At 43.6% G+C, this 23,918-nt stretch overlaps 1 protein-coding gene across 2 annotated transcripts in view; it reads right to left on the reverse strand.

Moving 5' to 3' along the window:
* The window catches only part of CPE (carboxypeptidase E), a 105,915-nt gene that overhangs the window by 20,177 nt on the left and 61,820 nt on the right, over window positions 1–23,918 (reverse strand). For both annotated transcript variants that reach the window (XM_041739090.1, XM_041739092.1), the window contains exons 2-3: window positions 6,317–6,513; window positions 4,490–4,657 (exon numbers count right to left, since the gene is read on the reverse strand). In XM_041739090.1, coding sequence (XP_041595024.1) covers window positions 4,490–4,657; window positions 6,317–6,513 — 365 coding nt within the window. The remainder of the gene's footprint in view (window positions 1–4,489; window positions 4,658–6,316; window positions 6,514–23,918) is intronic.

Genomic DNA, 23,918 nt, shown 5'->3' on the forward strand with positions numbered 1-23,918 from the left:
TTGCTAATATACATGCTTCCAATGTGTTCAAAAGCAAGTGAGTAAATTCCACAATTTGACAAATTAAATTCAGTTTGTCTCTGGCTACTAACAGAATTTTTTAGGCTGATTAAATGCTGTGATCCCTGGGGTACTGTGATTATGTATTTAAGTAACCCATAAAGAAGCCTCTGGAATATCTCTAAGATTGAGCCCCAGGAGAATCTAGAACCAATTATGACCTATCTTTAAAATTTCCATTTAAAGACTGTCAATATAGCTTAAATGTTATGCTCTATAATTAGATGGCTTTGGCTCTTAAAATATATTAAAGCTATATTTATTTCCTTTTCTTCACAACTCTAGCCATTAGAGACACGTGTAAATTTAATAAAATTGTTTGATTTATTTTAATCCACTCTGTTTTCAAGCAATCCAGGCCCAGGCTTATGTCCTGAGCCCAGATAACAGTGGAGGTGACCCGGCCAAAGAGCTCAAGAACAGATGAGGAAAAACAGCAAGGAGAACTCCAGGACAGCAAGAGAGAGCTTTTATTCAGAGGTTCAGAGGAACAAGGAAAGCATCTGGAACATGTGGTGAAAATTCTGATTCCTTTTCATCACCCATTCCCACAGCATACACACCCCAGAACTCCCCAAATCAGCATTCGTAAAAGTCTGCATTTTTGACCTCAAATTCCTACAAAGCTTGAAATGCTGAGTGAAATAAGTCAATCAGAGAAGGACAAACATTATATGGTCTCATTCATTTGGGGAATATAAAAAATAGTGAAAGGGAATAAAGGGGAAAGGAGAGAAAATGAGTGGGAAATATCAGAGAAGGAGACAGACCATGAGAGACTCCTAACTCTGGGAAAAGAACAAGGAGTGGTGGAAAGGGAGGTGGGTGGAGGGTGGGGGTGACTGGGTGACAGGCACTGAGGGGGCACTTGGCGGGATGAGCACTGGGTGTTATGCTATATGTTGGCAAATTGAACTCCAATAAAAAATAAATAAATACATAAATTAAAAAAAAAACATTATAAGGGCAGATTGGCGGAGGCCAGAGACAGCATTGGGGGGATGGGGAAGGAAACAGGTAAAGGTGGTCAGAAGGTATAAACATCCAGTTATAAAAGAGGTCATGGGGAAGTCATGTACAACATGGTGACACTGTATTCTATATTTGAAGTTTTAAGAGAGTAGATCCTAAATGCTCTACCACAAGACAAAAATCACAACCATGTATGGTGACTGATGGTAACTAGACTTACGGTGGTGATCATTTCACGAGATGTACAAATACCAAATCGTCTTGCTGCACATCTGAAACTAATAGTATGTTACGTCAACTACATCTCAATAAAAATAAAACAAACACAGAAGCTACTGTAAGGGATAGAGAAACTGAGAAGAGGGAGCAAGAAAAGGCCAGATGTGTCCTGACATTAACGAAATGTCCACTACGTGTCTCCTACCAGGCAGCGTCTTAACACGGTCTCGATCTTAACGACAAAGATAGAAAAAAAGAGAGATGAATAATATGAATAATATCATCCCAGGTTTACTGAAGATTCAGTCCAATGCAAATAAATCTTGCTTCTGTTCCAGAAAAGAGACTAAATTTTAATTTTTACCTATTTCTCTTTAACTTACCTTTACTCAGAAAAGATAAGGTTTTTAATTTTTTAAATAAAAATTCAAACTCTAGTTTTGGGGGGGGGCACCTGCCATGGCTCAGTCAGTTAAGTAACAGGCTCTTGATTTCCGCTCAGGGCATGATCTCAGGGTCATGGGATGGAGCCTGCCATCAGGCTCCATGCTCAGCAGGGAGTCTGCTTGAGACTCTCTCCCCCTCTCCCTCTGCCCTCCCCCTGCCCACTTGCATGTGCACGTGTCCGTGCTCTCTCTCCAAAATTAATAAATCAATCTTTTTAAAAATCCTAATTCTTTTTAAAGTGCCATGAGCATACATCTCCTTAAAAATTATTGCTTAAAGTAGAAATAAGAAAAGACCTAACAGCAATCATGCAAATACCGCATGGGCTGTGCTGGGGAAGGCTGATGGAAAGCCTACAGCCCTACATGGAGGCTGCCCATCGGATATCCCGCGGACATGGGTTTATTTCAGAGATTCTTCTACGGAAGGTGGCAGGCATCACCTTCCCACCGCTCGGACTCACTAAAGACAGCACAGGCCCGAGGGCAGTGGGGAGAGTCTGCAGGCGGACATCAGGGCACAGCTTCCACCACGTGTTTTCATTTCTGCCCCACCCCTCATAGCTTATCACATAGGACTGCTCTCTTTTTACCTCTGGGAAAAAAAAAAAAAAAGACAGTCCTCTGTCTTTCCAGCTTTCCCTTCAGCCAAGAAAGATGTATCTGTGACTCAGACGCAGGAACATTTAAGTCCCTCACTTATCAGGTTCTACTAGAATCCTCAGGCCCTGGCAGCCCTTTCCCGAGACCAGTTTCCACTTGTAGGCCACGCCTAAGTTTTCTGGAGTGAATCCTAAATATAGGCAGGAAAGTTTTAAGAACTTTACACCAATAATCCAGGACCCTCCCTATGTCCTGGTTCCTCTGTCTAGTGCCCAAGTGCATGATGAGTGCTTGTCTGGAACTCCAGCCGTGGATTTTTAGATACTGAGATTTGCTTGCCAGGCTGCATTGCATTCGTTCATAACAGGTTTTCAAGCTACTGTGTGTCAGACTCAAATATAAACTATGATTCTTGCAACCAAAAGACTGAAATCTAGAATTAAAAGGGAAAAGAGCTACATAAATAATTATAAGAAATACAAAGCTCTACCCAGCCACAAGCACCGTGCTGGATGTATTTTTAAAGGATGTAAGGGAAGCTTAACAGGGTCTGTCTGGAAGAGCGGAGGGCTTCACAGAGGAGGTGATGCAGAAGGAAATGGAAGAGCATTCCAGGCAGTTGGAGCAACATATACAAAGACATAAAATTATTAGAAAACGGTTTGTTTAGAGAGCAAAATGGAGTCGGTGGCCTCGAGTACATGGAATACCAGAGCCCGATTAAGGACGAGTGAGCCAGCAGCTGCCAGGGGCCAAGGGCACTGTGATCAAATGGAGAAATTGTATCCCACGTTCTCACTTAGGAAAGGTACAAACTGGGGTTGATGAGCCAGAGCAGAACTGCCTGGAAAAACAGAAGCGGAACTGAGAGCTGCCAACAGCAGTTCGCCACCTTCCCTCCACGGTGGGCCCTGCCTCTCCAAGCAGTTGACAACAATGTTCAAACAATACTGGTTTGAAGGAGCATCAGATGTTCAGTGAACGTGTCAATGCGTCCATCTAACTCTGGGGGACATAACACAGAGTACAGAGAAATTAGGCTGAAACGGTAATAAAAGTTGTAGGTAGGGCCTGACTTGAAGCACTTGATAAATCTTAACTCACTCAATCCTTATAACCCCCCTGGGGGGAGATACCATTATCATCTCCCTATTGCAGATGAAGAAGCAGAAGCACATAGTGGTTAAATATAATTTTCCAAAACGCATGCAGCAATAGGGAGTCGGGATTTGAACCAACGTGGTTGCCCCCAGAGTCTCCAGACTAAACCATCACACGATTCTGACATACTGAGCTTTTGCTTTATCCTCTGGATGGTGGAGAGCTGGCAAGGTTTTTTAAGCAATGGAGCAATCATTTGTGTATGAAGATCACCCGGGAGGAATTCAAGAAGACTGAACAGAGTTGGGAGAGGCCGAACCCAAACAAGAACAGGGGGCGACTGTGCTCATCAGAGCAGGAGACAATGGTGGCCCGAACCGAACAGTAGAATGAGTCTGCAGAAGAGGGGAGCCTGAACAAGTGTTAGGGCTCGCACATCACTGAGATCTGCCAACTGATTGCTGGTGGGTGGTGACAGTGATGGAAAAAATCAAGGCTCTGATGACAGGATAAAGGAGAAAACACTGTTTTCTTATGGAAAATGTTTGGTTTTGAGGTTCTGGGTGTCATCAGATAAGGGACTCAGTGAGCAAGTAAAATGGAGAAAGAGAACACCACAGGAGATGGATCTATAGGGAAAGAGATAAAGGTAGCAGATGGCACCCCAAAGGCCAGCACTTAGCCAAGTAGGGGACACGGGGAAAGAAGCTGAGCGGGAATTGGAACAGCAGTAGAAGGGGCAGGAGAAAGCAGAGTTGTACAAAGCAAAGAGGGGGAAGGTTCTAGAAAAGAAGAAAAAGATGAACAGTGTGGAATGCTGTGATGTGCTGATACAGGGCCACTGAAAGGGCCATGACGACGTTCAAGACACCCACAATGGGTTCCTTCCACCTGTCCCCTCCCCCATGTCCTATTCCCCCGACCCCCTGCCCAATTCCAGGGGCTCTGACCATGACTTTCTCAGAGCTGGCTAACTATCCCACACAAGCTGTGACATTACTGCTCCAGCCTCCATTATGATGAAGATACTAGAACATACTTCCTTAGGCTAGAAGACCGAACCCAAGACAACGATACATGTTCTCTACCTTTGTGTTCTGATCCACAATCTTCTTCAGATTTTTCAACAGATGATTATTCGGACCACCTTCTTTCTCATTAACATAAACTATCCTATCCAGGTCTGGAAAGTTCCGGTTCAGATCTATTCCCTGGGCATTGCTTCGACCCACAAACCAGTCCTTGAGCTCACCAGGCTAAAAAAAAAAAAAAATCAAAAGGAAACATAATAAGTTATTTATTATTATTGTTATTATCTAGTTAAGGTCTTCATTAATAATTTTTAAAGTAATTTACTAGGATCAGTTATTTATTTCAACAATACCCTCTCAAACTGTATTTTCACTCTTGCTGACAAATCCATGAATGTATCAGGTTTAAAGTATTTGTTATGATTATTTTGAAAATATTTTCAATGAATAATACCTTTAATATTAATAACAATCACATTTAAATGGTGTTTATAATCAAACTGCAAAAAAAAATCTATATATGTTAGTAATGGATGATGCCTTTCAAAGCATGCCAGTCCGTATTTGATTTTAAGTAAAATATTCATTGGCTCTGTAAATCAGAGCAATCTATTTTTTAAATATTCAAAAGAACAAATTACTAAAGAAGACTGAAGGTTTAAAATGAGTTTAACATGAACTATGTACATATTAGATACCTCTCTTTTACAGTTTTCATGGGAAAAAAAAGAGCCCTAGAACAAAGATCAAGAGCTTTGTAAGTTGAGAAATGTCTGTTCAATTTCAAATCGTACATTTCAGTATTGGTATAATCTAGAAATTTAAGGAATTTTCAAGACATTTAGCCATATTCCACAATGCATATGTTCTTATTTTACTATTAAGTTACACATTATCTATGATATAGAGCTAATTCCCATATCTTGAAGTTATATAAGCTCAGATACCTTAGACTCCAAAGAATAAGAATCTGTACCAGAAAATAACAATGATAATCTTTTGCCAGTTCTTACAGCTCCAAATACCACCTTTAAAATAGTATACAACTTAATTCTCTATGTTGTTATAATTTTTCTTTTATGACTTTAGAAATTATATCAATGTTATTTCCAGAAATTCTCTAGGTTTCTTACAATGTCAAACTGTCAGGTCACTGGATGTTTTGTTTTTAAGGTACAAACTGACTTCCTAACTATAAGTAAAATACTAATACTCCCATAAAATAAGGAAATTGCTTCAAACTGTGGAAAACAACTCATGTCCTCCATGCCTGTGCAAACAAAAAGGGAACACAGGCCATTTATCTTCTCTTAAGATGTCTTACTTTCCAGCGTCTCTAACAGTTAAAATTGTATTATAATTTAATTTTAAAGGCAGAAGGGGTTGTTGTTGATGGTGGTGGTGGGTTTTTTTGTTTGTTTTACTTCCCTCACCATATGTACCAGAATTAAACACCAGGGAAACACTGATCCGGCCTCACTTTTTCTTCCTTGATGTCAGCAGAGGGCGCTAGGACATCACCTCATTCAGAGACCTCCACTGTGTTAGGGCCCCAACCTTGGCGGTAGTCAGGCTTGCAGCTTTTTAGAGGAAAGGAAATTTAGTCACAAACATGAGTGAATAAATATGGTTATTTACCAGCAAAATGTAATGCTGACTTATTAACGAAACCTCTCACTCCCAATCCCTGCTGAAGCCACTCTCACCGGCCAGGCCTTATCTTCTGAAACGTCTTCTCCCCGGGGGGGCAGGGGAGCATCTATCACTTCCATCACCTCCACGTCCTACCTGTAAGATTCACGTGTGTGTGCTACTACAGAGGGGCACACACCTATGAACACCAGGAAAGGAAGCATGCCCTGCTCTGGGCCGGCGGGAACTCACCTGCGATGCAGCCTTCTCGAAGCCGTCCGGGTTGAGGGAAGGCATGATGTGGATCCGGGTGCTGTGGATCAGCTTAACGATCGTCTCGTTGCCCTTCTGGTACTCGTTGCACAGGTACTGGGCCAGGAAGATGAGCAGTTCCCGTCCCACAGCCTCGTTCCCGTGCATATTCCCAATGTATTTAAATTCAGGCTCACCTAAAAGACCAAAAACCAATGACATGAGGACACTTTCTACGGCTCCAAATAGAAGACAGACGGCACACGGCTCGGAGTACGTTGTGTCTGTACAGTACTTAGTACAGTACTTAGTCTGTACAGTACTAAGTACAGTACTTAGTAAGTAAGTACTGACTTACTACACACAGCTGACGGCTTCTTCTCTTTCAGAATTGATACCTAAGACAAATCTACTTGAAATGTCAAAATATTCCTAACACTTCTGTCCCTCTAAGTCTGTCTCCCCAAGGACTGAACTGTGTCTTCCCCAAATTCCCCAAATTCATTGGAGGTGAAGCCCTAACCTCCAATGTGACTATATTTGGAGACAGGACCTATACGGAGATAATTAAAGTTAAATGAGATCATGAGGGCGGGACCTTAATCCGTACAAGAGGAGGAAGAGACACCAGCGCTGGCTCCCCTCTCCCCCCAGGTGCGTGGAGGAAAGGCCACGTGAGGACACGTAGGGGGAGGAGAGCACCTGCAAACGAGGACAGGGTCTCAGAAAACCACCTTACTGGTACCTTGACCTTGGACTTTGAGCTTTCAGAACTGTCAGAAAATTAATTTCTGCTGCTAAAGTCCCCCAGTCTGTGGTGTTTTGTTAGGGCAGCCTGAGCCAACAAATATACCATCCCACCCGCAATAAATAATAATAATAACAATAATTCATCGCATGCCTTCTGCTGGCTAAACACGGACCTTTGCATTTTTTTATTTAGTTCTCACCAAACATCTAAAAGTCAGTATTATTTTATAATGAGCAAAGTGAAGTTCAGGCTGCTGAAGAGGCCTGACCGCGGTAACATAGCCCATGAAGCCAGGATCCATAAATGCTGATCTTCGCATTTAGTTGAAAGCCTATGCTTTTTCTTTTTCTTTTTTTTTTTTTTTTTTCCTTTTTTTTAATCCTTAGTGATTAAAAGCATGAACTTCTGGAGCCAGACTGCATGGCTTCAAACCCTCGCACCAACTCTTAAGGGTTGGCCTTGAGCAAGTTACTTCGGCTCTCTGTGGCTCTCTTTTCCCACCCCTAAAATAAGAGAACAGATCCTACCCGTAAGATTATGGTAAGAACTAAGTGAAAGAATAAATATGAATGCGTAGAACAGTGCCTGGCAAATAACAAGTGCTAAGTGTTTGCTATAATTATTATTATTGTGATGAAGATGACGGTGTCATAATATCGGCGTGACACGCTTTACCACGTATAATCTAATTTTCTCTTTATAACAGCCCACTAAAATAGGGAGACAGACATTTTTATTGTCATTATTGTACAAATGCAGCCCCAAGAGAATATGTTTTGCTGAAGGGCTCAGAATTCAGACTGAAGTCACTATTGCCTGTTTCTGCTGTTCTCCACTGCATTTAGGAGTAATTAAATTGCAAGGCATAGCAGCAAATGATCCAAATTAATCCTGTTGTTTGGCTCCCTCTGCTTCATCCATCCCCCAGGCCCAACCTCTGCAGTGGAAAGGATTTTTCCACCTACAAAACCACTAGGACTGCTCACCTCCCCCCCCCCCCCCCCCCCCCCCGGGTAAAAGAAAAACTGGAATTATTTTTCTCCTGGAAAAACGTCATCTAAATATCCTTTGCGTAAGATTCCTGATGGTGTGACTTAAATGACTGCTAACCACAGAAAACCACGTCCTTGTGTGACCTCTCGGCCTGCATCTGAGTTAATCTTAATCTAAGGATCAGGCCGGAGCAGGATCAGGGCTATTTATATGCCCCTCATTTTCTTACTTTGAGGGAGAGGCGCTGGTAACACTATGCCTGGGCACGTACCCGCATAATGCACGAGAAGAGATGTTTTCTTTGCTTCTGATTTCAAAAGTCATAATGACCTTCCTCCTTTCTGTCCAACTCATGTGCTTTACTCCTTCCCCTGACTGGATATTAATTTGATCGAGGCACAGAAGGGAGGGTAGCAGCCCGTTACAAAAGGAAATGGAGATCAAGTGGCCAGAGGAGCATTACAAGCCTATCTTGCAAAGGTATTGAGAGAAGATTCCACTGTGGGAGGCAGGGGACCCTGCCCGTTACCCCACCCAGCGCTGTCTGAGGCCTCAGTCACTCAAAGGAGCTTGGCCCGTAAGCCGTAAGAGGAGAAGAGCTCACTGAGATTTCGTATTTCTTCTCCCAATTCAAAAAAAAAAAGATATATATTTATATATTTCATCATTTAAGGGAGACGTAGCAACGTCATACCCTCTCAGCCTCCCCCAGGGTGTGTCTGGCGGTCAGTGCACGTGTCTGAATCTGAATGCGCTCCCGGTTCTGCCACAAGCCACACCACCCCCTGTTGCCCCAACGCCTGATTTTCAAAGTGAGAAAATTCCCAGGGTGGCTTTGTTTCTTCAGCTCTGTAGGAAATTGCTCTCGAAAGCAAATCTGCCCCACAACGTCTGCCACATTTGTGAGGAGACAGCAGTAAGAGTAACAACAGCAATGCTCCCGTCCGACGCCAAGATAGAACCGTAAGGTCATTTTATAGAAGACAATGTATGGAAATAAAATTCAAGGCACGTATGACTTGGCGAAAGAAAAGGCAAGTGTATTTGCATCCTTCTCTGACTCGCAGAACGAGTTACGTTGCTAGATACGCTGTCACCAGAATCCAGAAGAGCTGCGCTAAGCCTACGGACGCGTCTTGTGAGGTGCGAGGAGCCGCGGTGCTGTTGGAGGTACACGTGTCCACCCTGCCGTTCGACGACGCCACGGGAGACCCGCAGGCCAGCAGAGCAGCACCTTAAGCTCAGGGAATGTGGACTCCGGAGGACGACACGGGCATGCACGCGGGGTTCAGCAGTGGGGCGATGATGGGGGGACGTTGGGCACATGACCAACCAGCTGCAAGGTTCTCAAGTGGAAGAGTCCCATCACCTTCTCCAGCCCTTCGCCCTCCCCTCTTCACCACCCACCCCACTGGGTCCCCTCTACCCAAAACCCATCAGCTAAGGAGCCTCCCATCTGCTTTCACCGTAAAAGCCGGAATCTTCTACAAGAGCTGTAGCTCCCCCGGGTGTGGCCTGGCCCACCTCCCAGTCCCCTGAGGACCTGCTCACCTGTCCCTGGGCCGCGGGGCTCTGGCCCACCGAGGCTGCCCTCCCGGTCACCCACACGTTTTGCCCTGTCCTTCCCTCATCTGGAGAGCCACCGCTTCCTGGGCCACCTGAGGTCTGCGTCCAGCCCTTTTGTTCTCTCCAGTACCTGAGTGTGAGTACACACCTGCCCCCGGGTGACCGTCCCCCAGGCCGCGCGGGCGGCCAGAGCTCGGGGACAGGCTCCTGCCCACAGTGCCCACATGGCCCACAGCCAATGAGCTCCCGAAGGAACAAGTAAGCGCCCCCCGGGCGACTGAGGGCCCCGCGAGCCCTTGGGGTGCAGGTGCAGCTGCGCGGGGAGCACCAGCCAGGAGCTGGACGGGCCGCGCAGGTAGCGGGTCGGCACCCTGGGGGCAACACTTAGGGACCTCGGGGCTACTGGGCGCCCCGCCCCCACTGTGAGCAGCCGATGTCCCAGGAAGACAGCAATCTCCGTGGTCACAAGACGCCCAAAACCTCCAGGCAAGGACTCCCGAGGCTGGCTGTGTCCGAAAGTCTAAACAAGGAGCTCAGGAGACATTCTGCCCTCCGGACCTTTAATTTAGAAGGAAGGAGAATAAAATCGAAGCCATTGGCCTTTGAATAAGCCCGTGTGTCAGCTCACCGACCCGGAGGGTACAGTCCGCGGATGACCCGGGCACCCCTGTGTGCGGCCTCTGGGGACGGAGGATGGCGGGGACACCTGTGTGCGGGCTGCAGGGGACAGAGGATGGTGGGGACACCTGTATGCAGGCTGCTGGGGACGGAGGACGGCAGGGACACCTGTGTGCGGGCTGCTGGGGACGGAGGATGGCGGGGACACCTGTGTGCGGGCTGCTGGGGACGGAGGATGGCGGGGACACCTGTGTGCGGGCTGCTGGGGACGGAGGATGGCGGGGACACCTGTGTGCGGGCTGCTGGGGACGGAGGATGGCGGGGACACCTGTATGCAGGCTGCTGGGGACGGAGGATGGCGGGGACACCTGTGTGCGGGCTGCTGGGGACGGAGGATGGCGGGGACACCTATGTGCGGGCTGCTGGGGACAGAGCCTGGCGGGTACATCTGTGTGCGAGCCGCTGGAGACACAGCCCGGTGGGGACACCTGTCTGCAGCTGCTGGGGACAGAGCCCGGGGTCAGCAGGTGCCCATTCCCAGGGACGGCCGGCAGCACGCCCCCAGGCTCAGCCCATCCACCTCCCAGCCGGGAAGGACCCCGCTCCGGCCCCTGGGGACTGCTCGGTTCGCATTCCTCTTAGCTCTCACCCGCCAGTTAGTTCTTTTGCCTTTTCGCCCGGCGGTTCCCGAGTCCCTGATCCCCCGGAGGAGTCTGTTCACAGGGTGTCAAGGTGCCGCACTGCCGATGGCCTGGCTCGGGAAGTCCAGCTCCCCTGCTGCACCAGCTTTTCTGCAAGATCACATAACCCTCTGTCCTGGGTGCTCCGTGTGGCGCACAATCAGCAATCAAGCCACCGTTAGAAGATGATCACCTGACGACCAAATCCAGCCTGGCTGGGCCGAGTTTCCTTCGTACTCATCTGTGTCACGGAACAACCAATGTACCTGATTGGACTTGTACTCTCATCAGAACAATATAAGAATAACTGATGGGTGTTTTAAAATAAGATCCAAAGCCTTACTGAAATCATAAATAAATAAATAAATAAATAAATAAATAAATAAATAACTGGAGCAGGCAAGTGATTTTAAGTTCCATACTTGTAACTCCTCATTTGTTCCAATTGTTTATTAATGTGATTTGAAATAACCAAATCATAAAATGAAAAAAATGTACAGATCTATTGCTTCAAAATAAAACAGAAGTATTTTGCACCCCCAGAAACACATATCCCTTAGGCTTAGCATGTGGGTAGAGTCGGAAGCTAACAACAGTCTAGCAAAGCGCCCACATGGTAGGAATCAATGGCGTTAAAGTGACCAGAGAGACCCTAAAGCAGAAGTTCACAGGCCCAGTAGACTAAGCCTTGAAAAGAAAAAGAAAAAAAAAATCAAATAAAGGGGTAAAAAAATATATATAATAATACTCAGCCTTTTTCACAAAAAGGAAAGTTTACTTTCACTGCGTTATTTGACCTAATGGTCAGCCTATCTGTGTCTAATATTTCTGCTCTTGGAAATAGCTGACAGGCGGACCATTCGGTAGAGGGCTTGATCAGATGACTTGGAAGGCCCTTCCAAATCTTAGAGTCAATTATTCCATGACCTCTATATGAGAAGAAAAGAGCAGAGGTCAAATATCTAATGAAAAATGAGATAAATGTGAAAATAGGCTGTAAATTGTGAAACTCGATGTAAGAAGTATAGCATCATTATTTAGAAAAAAGTAAGTGAAGGGTATTTTAAGAAAGAACTTGATTATAGTAACAGAACTCTTCCATCTTCCTTTCTGTAAATAGAGAGGAAACTCATACTGAGATGAATCTCTTCTTCCTCCAACATCAAATTATTGCAAAAATATAAGTCCACTAACTCATTTGGAAGGTGTACTTAACTCACGGATTTCACAATTCCTAGAGCTGGTGACGATGTCAAAGTACATGTTCCCGGTACACGTAATATACTAAACACATGGCTGCATAACCAGAATATCCAAAAATAAAGCCCTATTTCTCAAAAATATCATGGTAAAACGTGCACCTCACCAATGATTTTGAGAAACAGACCTATAAGTAGCTACACAAGCAGCACAGTCACTGAATGATTTGATTTACAAATGGCTTTGCAAGTTGGAGACATCTCTGGAACAGATGGGCCTTCCCATCAAGGATCTCCCTCTCTCAGTGGTAAACTGGGGGTTAAGACATTAGTGCTACTAATTGTTTCCACTTGTTTGACGTTCTAACCTATTACAGCTTTTAAATCACTCTTGCAGAATGAACCCTACAAGTTTCCGAACACTTGTCAATGAATACGTCATTAATTGGCTCGTGTTTTAGGTTATTTTAGCAGCCTAAAATGCTCAGTGTATTCCTAAAAGAAATCCAAATCTCCGAGGGCCAAATAAATAATAGAAGAGAGTGGGTATGGATACGAAAATAGAGCCTCCTTCTAGCAGAGTAGATGAAAAGAGAATAAAGAAGGGGAAAAAAAAATCCAAAGAAAGGCAAAAGAATAAAAAACAGTTGCAGAAGACAATACAGAGTGTAAAAGATTACTTCTCCTTGCTTCCGCCTTCATCGTCATATTTTAAAATAACTAAGTTTACACCACATCTTGAAAGTAATTTCTCACTTCATCTGATTTTTTAATGGGCAGCCAACACAGAACACATCACAGAACTATTCTGCAGAGATGCATTCCAGAATTCTTTTTCAAATATTAATTATGCATTAGCCACACATATCCTCTCAAAGTTCTCGTACAAATGACATCTAGTGTATATCTAGAAAGATCCTAATTGAAGAAAAGAGGGATAAACAGAAGAGCAGAAGATACTGCTAACCTTGCAAGTCTATAAAAATGTCAGAGTTCCAATATCAACAAATGCCTTTAATTTTTTTTAGTTAAAATATTTGTCTTTACACAAGTATCTTAGAAACTTTTTACAAATATCCACGTACGATGATGAGCACTCCAGTGTTGAACAACCAGCTCCGAGCTGCTGGCTCATGGTACAAACGCACTCCCTATGGACAATCTGAAGTTACCAACGTGAGGTCAGTCGGCTCACACAGTTCCGGAAAATTAAAACTAGGTCTCATAAACCAGTACAGCCCTACTCCGACACCCCACTGCACATGGAGAGCAATTATTTGAAATATGTAACTTCCGGTTTCTTCACGGGTTCTCCAGAAGGTGAATCTGAAGTCTAAGAAATCTGAAGGATTTTCAAACACATAACGAAAAGTAGAATCAGGCTAGCCTCTACCATACTGCCTTTCTTTATGTTTCATTTTATGTAGTAAGAATTAAAAGAGGTTTGTTTGGGGGTTTTATTCTTGTATTGAGATGGAGCTGTTTTCTAAAGCACCACACCAGTATCCATCTATTCTAGGGGGAAGGAAAAGAAGAAAGGAGTAGGGGGTTTTACTTTGGCTTCATGAATTACTCTAGCAGTTACCAATGGACTGGATTATGTTACTCTTTGCTCTATACCTAATCATAATAATCAATGAAAAAAATCTTACTTTGACCTAATAAGTAGTTTTTCTAAAATATTTATCATTCTAGGTATTCAAAATTCCTTCTGTTCTTCCTACAGTCTTGACCTATAAGGCTATCTTCGACATGAAAAAAACCAGTATAATTTATGTGCCCACTCCCAGAAATTCACAGTTTAAAAATCACAGAAATTGGTCATTTGAAATTAGTAACATGAAACACTTTATAGCTATTATCCAAGGAGAGGCTGCCTGCAAAAAGCCATACAGTCAGAAAAAAATCGTTGACTTGTTTAAGAGCATCATGACATGAACACAGAGTAAATTTTAACACAAACCAGGTAAGGCAGAGATTGTTTTAATGATGTAGTTTCATGAGGTGAAATCTCTCTGTAGATATAGTTTTTAAGATTTTATTTATCTGAGAGAGGAACAGCATGAGCGGGGGGTGAAGAGGCAAAAGGAGAAGCAGACTCCCCACCGAGCAGGGAGCCCAATTCTGTAGATATTAATCACCAGGAAAGACAGAATTATTTTTAAAGTACTCTAATAGTTACAGATCACATCCAATGGTTACCAGAATGCCTTTGTGCAAGTATTTACTGAATATGGATTTGGGACTTTATCTTTTGAAAGTATCGATTTAAATAAATAAATCAATAAATAAATGTGCCAATTTTATTTTAGATGATTCTCTTAGAAGACTCTGTTGTCTTTCACCAGTATTTTGATAATATAAAATAAAACGTGAAGATAAATATATCTAAGAGGCCAAAACAGAACAGAGTTAAACAAACTGGCACCAGAAGAGGAGAAAAGAAAGTATGAATGGACCAGGTTTCTGACAAGTGATTATGGTTCGGTCTTTGCCGGCTCTCTCGTTACCATATTTGGTTGTGACTGGTAGGTCAGTTTTGGAAAATAATGCCCATGAGGAGTTATGTTGTAGCTTGGAAAGAGGCTTTTAGGTGTAGCATGAGCCTCCCAGGGGCGGTCGTGTGGCTAAGGGTTTGGCTAATTCTGTAAAACTCCAGAGGACAAAACTAGAATCCTAACTAGAAGATCCAGAGAGCACTAAGCACAGCTGAAGAACAATCTCTCTCTCCGGGAAAGCTGCTGAAAGCCAGAACGGCCGTTGTGAAGTCATCAACACCCCTCAAAGGCACAGAGGCATCTCGAAGCCATGCTGTAGGTGCTGTGGATGACCTCACACCTCCTAGCATCCAGAGAAACAGAGCCTGATAGCTTTTCTTTGACAAACTATTGGTATTCAAGCTTCTAAACTTGCCCTATACAAATCATAGCTCTCAATAAATGTTAGCTGACAGTTCTCTGGAACAAAGAGAAAATGGTAGATCATCATAGTGAAGTAAGGCCTGGTTACAAAAAGTAATGAAAAACCCCAAGTCCCTATCGCCCAATCACCACTCTGTACGCTCAAGAAAGAACAGCCCATCTCATGCCAAAGGTGAACAGAGGATGAGCAAAGTGATGACATCAGAACCTACGTGGGTGGAAAATGTCAAGTATCTCTAGCAGACACAAATGAATGGAGAAAAACTTCAGTTTACTAATAGGCAGGTGAAGTGGGAGCAATACCAACGACCTAAAACTCCATCAGCAATGTCAAAACTTAGTCTAACAATCTCTTCCCAGAAACAACCTGGAAGCTTTCTTTTTAATTTTCCCAGGAAGATGATAACTCAAAAGTCAAGCCCATTTGTCAAAACATCTTCAGGATGTCATTCTCTCAACATCGTAACTAACGACTGGCAGCGCTGAAGGTGCCCCAGTCTCAGAAGCAGTGAGCTACACAATAGAATCTTTTCCACGAGGGTAAAGGGCGAAATGGAGCCCCCAGGTCTTTCTGCCTGCCGCAGTACCTTAGAAATTCCAGCCCACATGAGCTGGTGAGGATCCCCTGTAGGAGGACTGGGTCCACGCTAGATCTCCTGCCAGGAGATTGTTCCACACTGGGCCAATCATGAAGTAGCCTCTTTTGTGCAAAGTTCTTGAAGGAAATTGTGCTCACTTACTGCTCTCTAGGTCAGGATCAGCTGTGGGCTTCTTGCAAATGCAGGGTACTGAGCTCTGTTCCCAAAGATCATACTTCAAAAGCTCTAAGAAGGGGCCTGAATCTGTATTTTATTCAAAGATCAAGAGGTGATTCTGATGCCCTTCTGGGATTGAGAATGAATCATTTGGGAGTTGGTACATGGAAAGTCCAGCGCAGTGATGGGGAGTCCAATGAGGCCAGCAGACAGCTGGGAATTCCAATGGCTGAGAGTCAATGGGATACAGATGAGAAGGGTGATAGTTCTTAATTTATGGATCACTGGCTTTGAGAATTTGATTTAAGGAAATGTATGAATTCTCTTCCCTCACATTTGCAAAAGAAAAGCCACAAAAGTATGCAAAGATCTTACAAACTTAAGGAACCTTCTTATACTAGACATTGGAAGTCGGAATCTGGAAAGAGAGAAATCACAGCCACCAGAAATATCTACATACATTTCTACATAAGCTTGTTTCCTGATCCAGACAAACGGACTATTACATGCCCTTCCTCACTGCAAATGGAGCACAGCAGCATGGCAGCAATAGAGCACTGTTTAAAGGAGGTGGGGAACATGGGCTTAGATAACACACACTTGGTTTGGATTTCAGCTCTAACATGGTATATCTAACCTTTTGCCAATAACCTCTTCCCCAAGCCTCAGGATTCTTTTCTCTAAATTGGCTCACTAAAGCCTCTTTTGTTGAGTTGCTTAGAAGATTAAAGGAGAAAGTATCCAAATGAGACATTCTGTGCCAAACCCAACAACTAGTTGGTAACCAATAAATCGTTGCCCATGACTCATGTTATTAACACAGTACGAACAATCTTCCATATTGGAAACATAGAAGCTAGAAGCTTCCAACAGTATTATGTATGAGGTGATCCTGAGATCCTTCAAAGAGCTGTGCAACTTAAGTGAGTTTGGAAAATTAACCGATCCCTCTAGGAGTACAGATACAGATATCAGCCTAGAGTTGACCTATGCCATACGGCAGGCTCCTCAGACTTGGATGTGCAACTGAATCACCTGAAGATCCTATTCAATGCAATTTCCAACTCAGAGGGTCTGGAGTGGGGCCTGAGAGCCTAAAACTCGAATGAGCCCCCAGGGGATAACTGGTGCCTATCTGTGGGCCACTGGAGTGTAGAAAGACTCCAAAATCAAGATTGGGGGACAGAGAGAAAGAGAAAGAGACTGATTTTGAAATAATAAAAAAGACTTCAGAAACTTAAGTGCTTTTTCTTAATGTTGGCTTGCTCCAACCACCTTGAGTGCCCATTCTCCCAAAGGCACCCAGCATAATTCTGGAGGCTGCTACATGGCCTCAGGCCTGAGATGCACTATAAATGCTAACCTGCATGAACAACAAAGTATCTGCTAATGTATATTAGACCCAATGTCAGATGCAAGAGCATGGGAGACTGTCATAGGGCTTATTGATACATCCCTAGAAAGCTCCAGAACTATTCAGATTACAGGAAAGTATATCTCTCTTCTCAGTTTTAAATTAAATATTTAAATTTTAAAAGTACGTTAAATAATTATGCACAGTCTTATATTTAATGTAGTTATGAATAAATTATGAATAACCATGGATACTTACCGGCTATGTATTACCATATTTTGCTTGTAATTCTCTCATTAAAGAACTTTCAAGATTTTTACTCACTACAACTACGCTAATTTTATCTCCCCCTCCATCTCACCCATCTTCTGCTAGTCTTTTATTTACTTCTTTGGGGACTAAAATATGAAATTTAGGGAATTTTTTTTTCAATGAAGAGAAGAGGGTAGTACAATGAGGGGAAAAATCTCATACAAGGAAAAGTAAGCAACTAAAGAGATACACACAGCCCCCCAAAAAGACTAGAGATTTCTGCTTTAAAAAAAAAAAAACCTGCATTAAAATTCAATTTGCCAACATATAGTGCAATACCCAGTGCTCATCTCATCATGTGCCCTCCTCAGTGCCCATCACCCACCACCCCCTCTGCAGCCCTTTTTTGTTTCCCAGAGTTAAGAGTCTCTCATGGTTTGTCTCCCTCTCTAATTTTTTCCCACTCAGTTTCCCTCCTTCCCTCATGGTCCCTTTCACTATTTCTTATATTCCACGTATGAGTAAAATCATATGACAATTGTCTTTCTCCAACTGACTCATTTCACTTTCTGCTCTTTTTTATTTTACTTTATTTATTTATTTGACAGAGAGAGAGAGAGAACAAGAGCACAAGCAGGGGGATCAGCGACAGAGGGAGAGAGAGAAGCAGACTCCCCATTGAGCAGAGAGCTGAATGTGGGGCTCCACCCGGGACATGCAAATCATGACCTCAGCCGAAGGCAGATCCTTGCCTGACTGAGCCACCCAGGCATTGGCATCCCCAAGATTTCTGATCTTAGAATACATCTGATTAATTGTATTAGTATGTCACCTGACCCTTCACTTAGGGATTCCTTAACGTTAATGTAAATAAACACTCTGCCGGCATTCAAAAGTAAAAATAACATTGAAAAATTTTGCTAAATAAAACAAAACCACCTGGCTCAATGAAAAACTAGACAGTTACAGAGGCACCTGGGTGGCTCAGCTGGTTAAGTGTCTGCCTTCAGCTCACTCAGGTCATGTTCCTGGGATCCTAAGATCTAGCCCCACATCAGGCTCCCTGCTCAGTGGGGAGCTGGCTTTTCCCTCTGCCTCTGTAGCTCCCTCTGTTGGTGCTCATTCTCTCTCTCTCTCTCTCTCTCTCTCTCAAATAAATAAATAAAATCTTAAAAAAAAAAACTAGACAGTCACTAAGCATTTATCATCTTTAATTTCACACGACCCCAAGTACATGATATCACAATCTCAAAACATCAATACAAAATTTTATATCGAACCCTGTCATTTTTCTTACTAGTAAGTTGATGATTCTTTTTAAATTATTTAAGGCTCTGTATTTGGATGGTTTGAGATATCTTGTCCAAAACAAACTTTTTTAAAAAAAATTATTTATTGAGAGAGAGAGTGAGAGGGTGAAGGGGCTGAGGGGGAAAGAATCTCAAGCAGACTCCATGCTGAGCACAGAGCCCTACGTGAGGCCTAGGCTCATGACCCTGAGATTATGACCTGAGCCAAAATCAAGAGTCAGATGCTTAACCGACTGAGCCACCCAGGAGCCCTTTGTCCAAAACATTCTTATCAAAACATTTATTTGTGAGCAAAATAAATAGCTACCTGTTTTCAAGTTTAAGGGTAAAAATCATCATGTTTATCAAAATTTGCCGTTTAAAAATACTTTCTGTTTAACAGCTCAGAAAAAAAAAAGATAAATAACTGTATCCCAAGCCCAGCAGGAGGAGAATTTCTTCTTGGTAAGATAATTAAATAACAACAACGTGAAATTGTATGACACCAAAACAAACAAACAAACAAAACCCTTTATAGCCCATCCACATAGTTTCATCACCGATCTCAACTTAAAAGAGGAAAATATAGTTATTTTCTTCATATATCTGGTACTCTCTTTTTATCACTCACCAATCACTTTGCTATCTTCACACTCACTTCTCTAATCTCTGGATGTCTCATCCCCACAATATGTAAAATATGAAAAGACATAGAGCAACAGAGCAACAGAGCAACAAGGGCAGTCATGAAAAGAAATCAAAAACAATTAGATCCCTCCTTAAATAAACTAGTATTCTTTTTTTAATATATAAAGATTTATTTGTTTTAGAGACAGCATGAGTGGGAGGGGCAGAAAAAGAGGGAGAGAGAATCTTAAGAGGACTCTGTGCTAAACATGTAGCCCAACTGGGGGCTCAATCTCACAACCCTATGGTCACAACCTGAGTCAAAACCAAGAGTCAGTTGCTTAACCAACTGCATCCCCCAGGCACCCCTAAACTGGTGTTCTTGAAAGCAAAATGGCAACTCAACATTTCTGGTGTCATTTGTGAACACGTTAACATACGTGGCAGTGTTCAAATGTTTACTAACCTCTATTTCGTTATGACATTGGTAATCATGTCACAACTACATCATCTAATTAGACCTAGAATCTAAGAGTTGGTGATATTAGCAATGGCCTGCATGTACTAAGGGCTTTCTGTTTATTAATTACACAGACACACACACACACACACACTATGATGTAGGAACTATTTTCATCCGTTTTACAGATGAAGAAAACAAGGGTGTTGGGAATCTAAATGATGTCCTCAATACCACACAAGTTACTAATAGCGATACACGGATCCAACACCCATGACCTACCACCACAGCCAAATTATTCAACTACCCTGCTACCTGCCTCAATCAAGTTTTGATATCTCATTCTGCTTTGCCCTGAATATCCAAATTCTAGTTTACCAATATGCAATAATCCAGTGGATGGTGGATGAAAGATCACAAGTGTCTTAATGTGGCAGCCTATTGGTATAGGTGTGTTAGAGCAAAGGAGTCGGTTAGAAATGGTGATAGCGCACCCAGTAATACACGAGGTTGGGTCTTTTGCTTTATTTTTTATTAGTTCCAACGAGGGCCTGAGCCACCACTCTCTCCTTTTTATGGCTCCCTTTGCTAGACAGAAATAAGGGATTGCCTGTCCCACACATCAGATGTAGCTACAGGATGGCCTATCAGAGATATTTGCACTCCCATGTTCACTGCAACACTATTCACCATAGCCAAGAGGGGGAAACAAGGTAAATGAACACTGACAGATGAATGGGTAAAGAAAATGTGATGTACACATACAATGGAACATTATTCGGCCTTCAGGAGGAAGGAAATCCTGCAATACGTGCCAACATGGACAAACCTTGAAGACGTTATGCTAAGTGAAGTAAGCCAGTCTCAGAAGGACACATCTTGAGCTTCGTTGGAGCATGTTGTCTCCAAAATGCTCTAATTCAGTAGAAGCAAAGAGGACTGCGGTTGCCAGGGCTGAGGTAGGGCAAATGAGGAGCTGCTTACCAATGTGTATTAAATTTCAATTATGCAAAATGAGTGAATTCTAGAGATCTACTGCACAGCATCATACCTGTAGTTAACAATATTGTACACTTAAAAATCTGTTAAGAGGATAGATCGCATGTCACATTCTTACACAATGATAAAGAAAAAAAGCAAAGTAACTAAAGAATGTCACCCAATTTTTTTTGCAAGATTTTATTTGAGAGAGAGAGAGTGAGCATGGTGGGGGAGGGGCAGAGGGAGAGAGAAAAGCAGACTCCCCACGGAGTAGGGAGACCGACCTGGGGCTCCATCCCAAGACTCCAGGATCATGACCTGAACTGACTGACGGCAGACACTTAACCAACTGAGCCCCAACCCCCACCCCCAATTTTCAATATCAAAGATCTTGTTCTTCACTTGCTACAGCCATCCTGTAATTCATGTGGATGGTGCAACTGAACACTGGAACAGCCCGACGTGAATCCCTCTACTCACTAAAACTGGGGGAAATGCAAGGAGGGTGGGAGGAGAGACTACGGCTGGGGTAGCAGGAACTCTGTGGGAATGAAGAGTTGGCAAGTACAACAAAGTACCGAAACCAGTGGCAACAATAGCTGTGCCTCGTCTTCCCCACTTGGCAGTCATCACCCGCCACACTCCACCTCAACCAGCAGTTATTTCTTCTTCTAATTAGTTCCAAACCCAGATGGGTCGCTAACTTAAGGAGATGCAGTACCTCTCCCTCGTAAGCATGCAAGCTCTGATGCGAGGCTGGATGTCTAGCTGCGCGTGTGCCATCATTTACCAGCTGTCAGGTATAGTCGAGTTATTAATCCTCTCTACCTCGAATTCTTCAACTCAGATGTGGGCATGACCATAAGACCTACCTCACAGGATTATTGGGAGGATTAAATTTTTAAAATCTATTAAAGGCACGTAGATTGGTGGCCTGTGTGTCATAAATGTCAAAAACAACTACTTGATCATGATGACAGTGATGGTGAGGGAAAAGGATAGAAAAGGCAGAGAAGGAAAAGGAAGAACTACTCCAAAAATCCTCTTTGCTCTGTTCTCTGTTCTGACTTCTACACAGAAGACTTTTCCAACGACCCTCACCTCCTCCTCCCCATAACTGCCGGAGAGCACTTGACACGCAGTGTGGTGCCACGGAGACCTGGATTTTTAATTATCCTCAATTGCAATCATACTTCAGTAGCTGCATGTGGCTACCACGTTGAACAGCACAGGACTAAATTCTTTTTTTTTTTTTTCCTCTGTTACAATCCTGAGACCTAATTTTGCTCTTTTGGTATGAATCCCCTGTACGCTAAGTTTATTTACATGGCAAGAAGACAAGTTCGAAGAGTATCAGAAGGAAATTCGGAAGCAGTACTATGGACCACCAGTACGATTCTGTTTTGGAATAAAATGGTTCTATTTTGGAATAAAAACTCATTGTTTTGCTATAGGAAAACAAACTTTCCTAAGTGGGAAAATTTTAGAAGGTCCTGCCAAACCAGAAACGTGATTTAAATAGTAAGTTACAAAAAGAATGTTGTATTTTATTTTTTTAAAAAAATGGGGAATGCATTCCTTACTGCCCTTTTATAGCAGAAGACATGGTTGGTCATGATTAGAACCACGTACAAAAGTCACTTTGAATCTTCTGCACACGCAACCTGAGGCAACGGCAAGAGAACTGAAGCAATGGTGGTCATTTGGGTTTCATCAGAATGCCAATGGGTCCTCAACCATGACCCACAGCCTCCAGCCAGGGATGAAAGGCAAACCCAAAATTTTGAGTGGACTCCGAGCCAAAAGAAAATTAGAAAGATCTGTCAAGGAAGTGCAAATATGATGGGTTTAGTGACTGGGAGTAACTGAAACCAGGATCTCATGGAAAATGCCCACCCCGGAAGTTATAATTATTGGCTCTAGACTGCTACTTGGAAAACAGGTGGGCGAGTCTAGAGAGTGCCTTGAAAACTCACGGGCCACAGTGGTCTGCTCCAGAGGCAGGCATTGACAGATCATTCAAACGATGGCATCGTTCTTTAGCAAAATGGGGCTGAGGCATCGTGATGTCCTGTGTCACGGGAAAGGTCCACCAAGTGCTGCCAATCAGACCTCGTGAGGGGCTCAGGATGTATGGGAGCCACCTCTTCTCCAAGTTGCTTCAATTCTCCAGATACCTAATACTCCTAAGTTTCCTTATGCCCTTTGAACCAATAAAAATCATGTCAATATTCATCAGATCACCAACCACATCAGAGGACTCTTGAGAGCAAGGGATCTCAGCATTTAATTACTCCAGGAAAACTGTCCTAAACTGGGACACTGTGAACAAGCCAGGTCGTGCGGTCACCCTGGCAATCCTGGGAACTGGCACGAAGGCCCCAGGTCTGCAGCCAGAACATGTTTCAGCAAGTGCATCTCCCCTACTTTCTTTCCCTTGGGATGTGTCTCTGAACTGATGAGTTTTCCATCCAGAGGTATCCTGCAGGCCCTTTAATGTAACAGTAGTTTACATTTTTTTTTTGCATTGTTGAGATTAGGTTGCCAGGGCTGCATTCTAAGAATTCATGTCACACTGACATTCGCTGATGCTGTCCAGGAGGTAAGGAGCCTCCCTGGGAACCAAGAGGTCCCAATCTCCGAGGACATTTTCAAGCAATAATTAGCCAGTGCTTCTTAAGGACTCATGGGACAAAGTCCCTCAGGCAAATACTTCCCCATCTGAGAACAGGGATCGAGGTGGTGGCCTCAGGCACATGCCCTGCAACGCTCCCAGCACGGTGAGGACTGTGGGTCGTCGTGGCCCCAAGGGAACGCAACTGGGAGGGCAGGAGGGAGTATCTCATAAGTGGAGAAGGCTTAAATATCTAAATTACGGGAATTTACTCTTGTTTATGGCCTCGTGCTCCCGTGAATCAGGAACTCAGCGCTGCTTGCCAGTCCCCCCTACTGCTCCAGAACCTGCGCTCGGGAGGGGATGGTGGTGGCTGGCAATCCGGGAACAAACGTTCACCTCATTTCTGCTACGAATGAGTACCTGGCGACCTTCCGGGTGCCCACATGTATATGATGGCAAGTGATCTGACTTCTGCAAGGAAGGCAAGGTTGTTTTCTAGAATGACAAAAGTTCACCTTAACACCGCCACTCCTCCTGCC

The sequence above is a fragment of the Vulpes lagopus genome, chromosome 23, assembly GCF_018345385.1.
Source record: "Vulpes lagopus strain Blue_001 chromosome 23, ASM1834538v1, whole genome shotgun sequence".
In the NCBI taxonomy this organism is placed as follows: domain Eukaryota; kingdom Metazoa; phylum Chordata; class Mammalia; order Carnivora; family Canidae; genus Vulpes; species Vulpes lagopus.